An 8,847-nucleotide genomic window follows, 5' to 3' on the forward strand; every position below is an offset into this window, starting at 1 on the left:
GTTTACTCACTTGACTTGGTTTTCCCTTCCCTATGTACTAGGTCAGGTTTTTGTTGTCTTTGCTAGCTAGGGTTAAACACATGTGCAGTAAAATACTATAAACAAATATACCAAACAAAAACAGAAATCAAATGTTCTTTTTTTTCATTCACTCAGTATTGAATAAAAATAATTGATACAACATTAAAATAAATCAAGTATGAAAAGGAGCAGAAATAAGTATAAACATATAATATATTCCCCCGAGTCACACAAATACAACATTAGCTATTGAACTCCGGAGACTATTATGGCCATATTCTATTTCATGACAAAAAACATGATTTTTTTTTTGTTCATACAGAAATAGGTTGACATTGTTTTGTTCCGCTGTCAAGTTTTTTCCATAAACTAACACCCTTGATTAAAATGCATATTTCCTTTGTCACTGTTTTAAAAATAAATGGAGTTTTTTTTTCCTTTCAGTTCATTTTAGGTTAAGTTAGTCACACATTTTTTAATAATAAAGTTGATGACAGATCATCAACTTTTAGGACTAATGTTTAAATGTTGGGCATAATGGCACAATGAATGGTGTCCATATTTTCACCTTCATGTCAGGACTTGGTTCCTGGCGTGGATGGTTCTCCCAGAAGGCAAAGGAAAGTTGGCGCGGGCCAGACGTGAATTTGCATACATGATTTATTTTGACACTAATAAACTACAAAAAAAAGGAAGTAAACAAAAGGCGCTCACAGTGGAGGTAAAAAACTTGACTAGGAAAACAAAAGACGCGCACAAAGGCGGAAATACAAAACTTGGTAATAAACACAAAACTTGCACAAATGCAGAAACTATGAACAATTAAACAAAAACACTAGCTGTGGCATAAATGAACAAAACTTACTTGGCAAAGAACTGTGACATGACATGAAGCAGAGTGCTGAAATAGTGTGAGGACGCCAGGACGAACAACAGAAACAGACAGATTTAAATAGTGACGTGATCAGTGAAAACAGGTGCGTGACAAGACAGGTGAACAGGTGCGTGACATGACAATGTGAACCAGGTGAAACTAATGGTTGCTATGGTGACAAATAAAAGTGCACAAAAAGTCCAAAACCAAATCCGAACATGACTAAAACAAAACATAATCACAGACATGACAGAGCCCCCCCCCCCCTTACGGACAGATCCCAGATGTCCAAAACAAACAAAACAAGGCAGGATCGAGAGTCATGGGAGGGCGGGAGGGGGACATGGCGGTGGGTCGCCAGACCAGGTGTCCCCGAATCCACCGGGGCAGGATCAGGTGGCGGCGACGCGTAGACCGCCGCTGTACCTGACGAGGTGGGCGACCCGGGAATGGCCATATCCATGGCCGACGGGGAGGTGGGCGCACTTGGCGTGGCGGCCGACCAGGTAGTGGCCACATCCGTGGCCGACGAGGAGGTTGGCGTACCTGGCGTGGCGGACGCCCATGGACTGGCCACATCCATGGCCGACGAGAAGGCAGGCGCTTCGTCGACGTGGCAGTCGCAGATGACGAAGCTTGGCGTGGTGCGTCGGGCAGCAAAGCTTGGCGTGGCGTGTCCTGGCAGCGTGGGTCTTGGTCTTGGCAGCGTGGGTCTTGGTGTTGGTCTTGGCAGTCTTGGTCTTGGTAGTCTTGGTGTTGGTCTTGGCAGTCTTGGTGTTGGTCTTGGCAGTCTTGGTGTTGGTCTTGGCAGTCTTGGTCTTTGGGTGGTGTGTCTTGGACTTGGCGTGAGGGGTCTTGGACTTGGCGTGAGGGGTCCTGGACTTGGCGTGAGGGGTCTTGGACTTGGCGTGAGGGGTCTTGGACTTGGCGTGAGGGGTCTTGGACTTGGTCTTGGCTTGAGGGGTCTTGGACTTGGTCTTGGCTTGAGGGGTCTTGGACTTGGTCTTGGCTTGAGGGGTCTTGGCATGGCGGTACTTGGCGGCGTGGTTCTTGGCTTGGGTCCTGGCGGCTTGAAGGGTCATGGCTTGGGTCAGGGTCTTGGTCTTGGCTTGGGGGGTCAGGGTCTTGGTCTTGGCTTGGGGGGTCAGGGTCTTGGCTTGAGTCTTGGCTTGGTGGGTCTTGGCTTGAGTCTTGGCATGGAGCAGCTACTGGCGGCACTTGGCGGCGTGGAGCAGCTACTGGCGGCACTTGGCGGCATGGAGCAGCTACTGGCGGCACTTGGCGGCGTGGAGCTGCGACTGGCGGCACTTGGCGGCGTGGAGCAGGTAGCGGAACTTGGCGTGGAGCTGCGACAGGTGCCTGGCGTGGAGCAGGTACTGGTGGCGCTTGGCGTGGTGGAGCTTGGCGTGGAGCAGGTGGAGGTGGCCTAGCTGGAGGCTGTGGCTTGGCAGGTCGAAAGACTGGTGGTGGCGGCCGTGCTGGTGGCTGCGGCTTGGCAGGTCGAAAGACAGGTGGTGGTGGCCGAGCTGGAGGCTGTGGCTTGGCGTGGCGATGCTGACCCACCCCACCTGAACAATTCCCAGCCCTAGCCCCCCCCCCTCAAGGAGCGGATACCAGACGCGCTCCCCGCGGTCTGGAACCGTCTTTTGGGGTGGGTGGAGGGAGGTCAGGAGGGGGGCAGAATCCTCCCCTCTAAATTGTCCAAAATGTCCTTTTTTTTCTACATGTGATTGAGTGGGTGAAGAAAAAGAAACATGTTGTGACGTGGGCGTGGCTTGAGTCTTGGGGGGCGGGGCATGACATTTGGGTGGCTTGGCTTGACAGGATCTGATTTCTAAAAACATGTCCTGGTAATGTCTTATCATGTTTTTAGAGTCTTTGGTTGGAGGCGGATGATCAAAAGAAAAAGAATTCAGAAAAAAAAAATCCTGGTCTGTGAAGTCATCAGCTGGCTGCTGCTTGCTTCCGCCCAGAGGGGGAGGGGCTTGTGGGAGCGGCGTGTCCTGCCGGCTCGCGGAAGTCTTCCCTCGTCCTTGGCGACGCTTCCGGGACGGGAACGACGCGCCGATTGGCACCAGCTTGCCTCCATTCCCCCACATCATCCCCCTGCGCTCCCTGGGGGAAAAGCGCAGCGTCTCGATCTCCATGGCGCGCAGCACCTCCCAAGAAGCCTCCTCCAAACTGTCCAACTTTCTTGCGGGAGAATTTTTCTGCTGGCGTCCTACTGTCAGGACTTGGTTCCTGGCGTGGATGGTTCTCCCAGAAGGCAAAGGAAAGTTGGCGCGGGCCAGACGTGAATTTGCATACATGATTTATTTTGACACTAATAAACTACAAAAAAAAGGAAGTAAACAATAGGCGCTCACAGTGGAGGTAAAAAACTTGACTAGGAAAACAAAAGACGCGCACAAAGGCGGAAATACAAAACTTGGTAATAAACACAAAACTTGCACAAATGCAGAAACTATGAACAATTAAACAAAAACACTAGCTGTGGCATAAATGAACAAAACTTACTTGGCAAAGAACTGTGACATGACATGAAGCAGAGTGCTGAAATAGTGTGAGGACGCCAGGACGAACAACAGAAACAGACAGATTTAAATAGTGACGTGATCAGTGAAAACAGGTGCGTGACAAGACAGGTGAACAGGTGCGTGACATGACAATGTGAACCAGGTGAAACTAATGGTTGCTATGGTGACAAATAAAAGTGCACAAAAAGTCCAAAACCAAATCCGAACATGACTAAAACAAAACATAATCACAGACATGACACTTCATGTGTTTTTTACCTTTCAGTATATAAGTTATTATTTTAAGTGGAAGGCTTGTTTACATCTGTCTTAACATATATATATATATATATATATATATATATATATATATATATATATATATATATATATATATATATATATATATATATATATATATATATATATATATATATATATATTTATATAACATATTTTATTTATACAATTATGTTATATTTATTTTATAATATATTTTATATTTATTTATATTTGAATTGACAAAAAAATCCAGCAATCTTGACTAGGATTATTGTTTTCTTATTATTTTTAAAATTCCATGATCCCTTCTAGTTCAACATGTTTAGAATAGTAGATTAGCATATATGCTTGCACTTTTTACCCTTTGGACCAATTTAATCCCTCTGGCTCCAACTACCATTACAAATTGTTGCTAAACTGTAACCTTGATATATTCTTAAGCAATTCCCATAAATACCTAATAAAGCAAACGCCTCTAACTTGAAAATACTGTAAACATATACATCATACGTTTACAGTAAAAAAAAATGTACATTACTTATATTCTTTAAGAAAGACCATTTTGTGCGTAAAAGGTGACAACTTGGGTCAACTATAATTGGGTCAACATAGCATCAATTACAGTTCTGATTTTTTAAGTTTTCGCCCGAAAGGAGACGACGACGACGAGGAGAGCGGCGAGGAGCGCCTCCCGTCGTGCTTCGACTACATCATGCACTTCCTCACAGTCTTCTGGAAGGTTCTGTTCGCCTTTGTGCCGCCCACCGAGTACTGGAACGGCTGGGCCTGCTTCTTTGTCTCCATCTCGCTCATCGGCGTCCTGACGGCGGTCACCGGGGACCTGGCGTCGCACTTCGGCTGCACGGTGGGACTGAAGGACTCTGTGACAGCTGTGGTGTTTGTGGCGCTGGGCACGTCAGTGCCAGGTGAGGAGGGAGGAGAAATCACATTTGCATTAAGGGGAATGTCATATGCATGCCAATACGACAGGTGGCGCTAGTGTTACCATATCTGAGTTATTGTGCAGAAATATGGGGAAATAACTACAAAAGTACACTTCATTCATTAACGGTGTTACAAAAAAAATCAGTTAGAATAATACATTAGAGAACATACAAACCGCTTATTTATTGAATCAAAAATACTGAAATTCCACGACATAGTGAATTTGCAAACAGCTACAATTATACACAAAGCAAACTATAACCAGCTACCCAAGAATATACAACAATTATTCTCAACAAAAGACGAGAAATATAATCTTAGAGAAAAATGTACAAACCCCGTTTCCATATGAGTTGGGAAATTGTGTTAGATGTAAAAATAAACGGAATACAATGATTTGCAAATCATTTTCATCCCATATTCAGTTGAATATGCTACAAAGACAACATTTTTTATGTTCAAACTGATAAACTTTTTTTTTTTTGCAAATAATCATTAACTTTAGAATTTGATGCCAGCGACACGTGACAAAGAAGTTGGGAAAGGTGGCAATAAATACTGATAAAGTTGAGGAATGCTCATCAAACATTTATTTGGAATTTGATGACCCGTTTATGCCCACAGAGGTGTTTGGTGAGGTGTCACAGCACACCTGTCAAAAGGCACTGGAGGAGGTGCGTCAGGCAGCAATGCCCAGCAGGAATTCCATCACCTGTATCTTGATATATAACATCCCACAGGTGAACAGGCAAATTGGGAACAGGTGGGTGCCATGATTGGGGATAAAAGTAGATTCCATGAAATTCTCAGTCATTCACAAACAAGGATGGGGCGAGGGTCACCACTTTGTCAACAAATGCGTGAGCAAATTGTTGAACAGTTTAAGAAAAACCTTTCTCAACCAGCTATTGCAAGGAATTTAGGGATTTCACCATCTACGGTCCGTAATATCATCAAAGGGTTCAGAGGATCTGGAGAAATCACTGCACGTAAGCAGCTAAGCCCGTGACCTTCGATCCCTCAGGCTGTACTGCATCAACAAGCGACATCAGTGTGTAAAAGATATCACCACATGGGCTCAGGAACACTTCAGAAACCCACTGTCAGTAACTACAGTTGGTTGCTACGTCTGTAAGTGCAAGTTAAAACTCTCCTATGCAAGGCGAAAACCATTTATCAACAACACCCAGAAACGCGGTCGGCTTCGCTGGGCCTGAGCTCATCTAAGATGGACTGATACAAAGTGGAAAAGTGTTCTGTGATCTGACGAGTCCACATTTCAAATTGTTTTTGGAAACTGTGGACGTCGTGTCCTCCGGACCAAAGAGGAAAAGAACCATCCGGATTGTTATAGGCGCAAAGTTGAAAAGCCAGCATCTGTGATGGTATGGGGGTGTATTAGTGCCCAAGACATGGGTAACTTACACGTCTGATGCTGAAAGGTACATACAGGTTTTGGAGCAACATATGTTGCCATCCAAGCAACGTTACCATGGACGCCCCTGCTTATTTCAGCAAGACAATGCCATGCCACGTGTTACATCAACGTGGCTTCATAGTAAAAGAGTGCGGGTACTAGACTGGCCTGCCTGTAGTCCAGACCTGTCTCCCATTAAAAATGTGTGGCGCATTATGAAGCTTAAAATACCACAACGGAGACCGCCGGACTGTTGAACAACTTAAGCTGTACATCAAGCAAGAATGGGAAATAGTCCCACCTGAGAAGCTTAAAAAATGTGTCTCCTCAGTTCCCAAACGTTTACTGAGTGTTGTTAAAAGGAAAGGCTATGTAACACAGTGGTGAACATGCCCTTTCCCAACTACTTTGGCACGTTTTGCAGCCATGAAATTCTAAGTTAATTATTATTTGCAAAAAATTAATAAAGCTTATGAGTTTGAACATCAAATATCTTGTCTTTGTAGTGCATTCAATTGAATATGGGTTGAAAAGGATTTGCAAATCATTGTATTCCGTTTATATTTACATCTAACACAATTTCCCAACTCATATGGAAACGGGGTTTGTAATTAAAACATTTGTACGCACGTATAACAGTTAAGACCTTCAGTATATCAGTATGTGGAATTAAATTATGAATTGGATTAAGCAAATAAATCAAACAATGTACTAATATAATCCACTTCGAGAAACTCTTCAAACTTAAAGTGTTTACAAAGTACAAAGAAGAAGAACCATTAAAAAACATTCTGAATTTATCTCATGCATCCATTCATTTTCAGGATAATCTTACTCATCTCACCATATGAAATATAACTTACTTCACCGAGTATTATTTGTTTATTTTTATTGTGATTACTTATAGAGTATATTGTGTATAAATTGAGAACAGGAAGTTAACAAAAGTTTTAGCAACTGCTATGTAAAGGAAAAGGGGTAGGATTAAATAAACTCTGCTTCTTCCTACTCCTTTTCGAACATGTTGAATAGAGAAACTGGTAATTGTGATGTATCATGTTGTGCTTGTATGTTGCAAATAAACTCAAACTCAAACTCAACTGAACAATCACGGCGCTAAAAAAGAATGTCATTTCTGGAAAAGGCTCAGTAGCGATTACGGTAGTTTGGTTGTGGACTTCCTACTGTGTGTCACAGTAGAATGTAAACTTGTAAAGTCAAACAGAAAATAAGATGAACTTCAACATAAAAAATAAATAACCATTTTTATGGATCCTTACCATAAAATTTTTGTTTTTGGTTAATGTTAGATGTAGGGCTAATTAATCTATCAGATCGATTAATTTGTTAAGAAAAAGGCTTTGATTTATATTCTGTTGCTGAATCCTTTAATGTTATTGTCATGGGAATTATTCAAACACGTGTCATTGGATCATCATTTTTAACAATAACAATGTCATACTATTTCATTCATGAAATTGTTGTTCTCTGCTCCTCAGACACATTCGCCAGCAAGGTGGCAGCCATCCAGGACCAGTACGCCGACGCCTCCATCGGCAACGTGACGGGTTCCAACGCCGTCAACGTCTTCCTGGGCATCGGCGTGGCCTGGACCATCGCCGCCGTGGCCTGCCGTGCCCGCGGCCGGCCCTTCATGGTAGACCCGGGCAACCTGGCCTTCTCTGTCACCCTCTTCACCATCCTGGCGTCGGTGTGCGTGGTGGCGCTGCTTTACCGGCGGCGGCCGGCAGTGGCCGGCGGCGAGCTGGGCGGCCCGCGGACTTGCAAGCTGTTGACGTCGCTGTTCTTTGTGTCGCTGTGGCTCCTCTACATCCTGCTGGCCTCACTGGAGGCCTACTGCCGTCTTCCGAGCTTCTAGAGAGACACGGGAATACTGAAAAGCTGATGGAACTGACTGTGCCAAGGTAGTAGAAGAAAAAGAAGAAGAAGAAGAAGAAGTTGCATCCGTGACGTGCGGTGAGGTTCATGTCTGGTGAGGCACTCAGATTTACACATACGCCCCTCAGGTGTGGCTGATAACTGTCAACTTCACCTCATGACCTTTATTGTCCGTTCAGCAAGTATATCGACATCACACATGAACACAGAACGTAAACATTACATTGTTTTTAACAGATTTTGATCAGGAAATGCGCAAATTTCACTATTTTTACTTCGGAAAATGTTCAAAAATGATTGGGGATGTGCATAAAATCCATTTATAACACAGATCAGTGGACGAATATTGTAATAATATAATATATTCAGATGTATATATAAATATATACAAATATATATGATATTTATTTATGTTATCAGTTAGTTTTGTGTTTTCCATGATGAGGCCCCCCCCCCCCCCCCCCCCCCCCCCGACCGCACGTCACTGACTTGCATGCACCAGCAAGCAACCAAACTTTGAAGTGAAGGTAGAAAAATTATATTATGATCCATCATTGACATTTTAACTCCAAATACAATTATGATTATTATTATTTATTTTTAAAAGTGATCCTGCTGAAGGAGTCTTGGAAAGACATATATAACCCCACCCATCCTAACATCTGACTCCACCCACATTTAATTGCTGTTTAATCGGTGTTGTTGGTGTGCAACTGTCAAGAAAAACACTTTGCTGAGACGGCAGCTTTAAGCGGATGAACACGAGGACGGTGACGAAGTGATGTGGGAACAAGACGCGCTACTTCCCTGTGTGCCCTCAGACTCAAAGAGGAGTTGCGGAAAAAGATGGACGTACAATCGCAACCAAGATTCCACTTTTTTTTTCAATGTTT

General features: G+C 43.7%; 1 protein-coding gene across 5 annotated transcripts in view; it reads left to right on the top strand.

The window, feature by feature from the left end:
* Nucleotides 1–8,405, top strand: part of LOC133661868 (sodium/calcium exchanger 1-like) — a 166,440-nt gene extending 158,035 nt beyond the window's left edge. For all 5 annotated transcript variants that reach the window (XM_062065408.1, XM_062065407.1, XM_062065406.1 and 2 more), the window contains 2 exons: nt 4,347–4,619; nt 7,555–8,405. In XM_062065408.1, the coding sequence (XP_061921392.1) occupies nt 4,347–4,619; nt 7,555–7,934 (653 nt within the window). In that variant the 3' untranslated portion in view covers nt 7,935–8,405. The remainder of the gene's footprint in view (nt 1–4,346; nt 4,620–7,554) is intronic.
* Nucleotides 8,406–8,847: the final 442 nt, after the last annotated feature.

This window comes from Entelurus aequoreus, linkage group LG12 (assembly GCF_033978785.1).
Source record: "Entelurus aequoreus isolate RoL-2023_Sb linkage group LG12, RoL_Eaeq_v1.1, whole genome shotgun sequence".
In the NCBI taxonomy this organism is placed as follows: Eukaryota; Metazoa; Chordata; class Actinopteri; order Syngnathiformes; family Syngnathidae; genus Entelurus; species Entelurus aequoreus.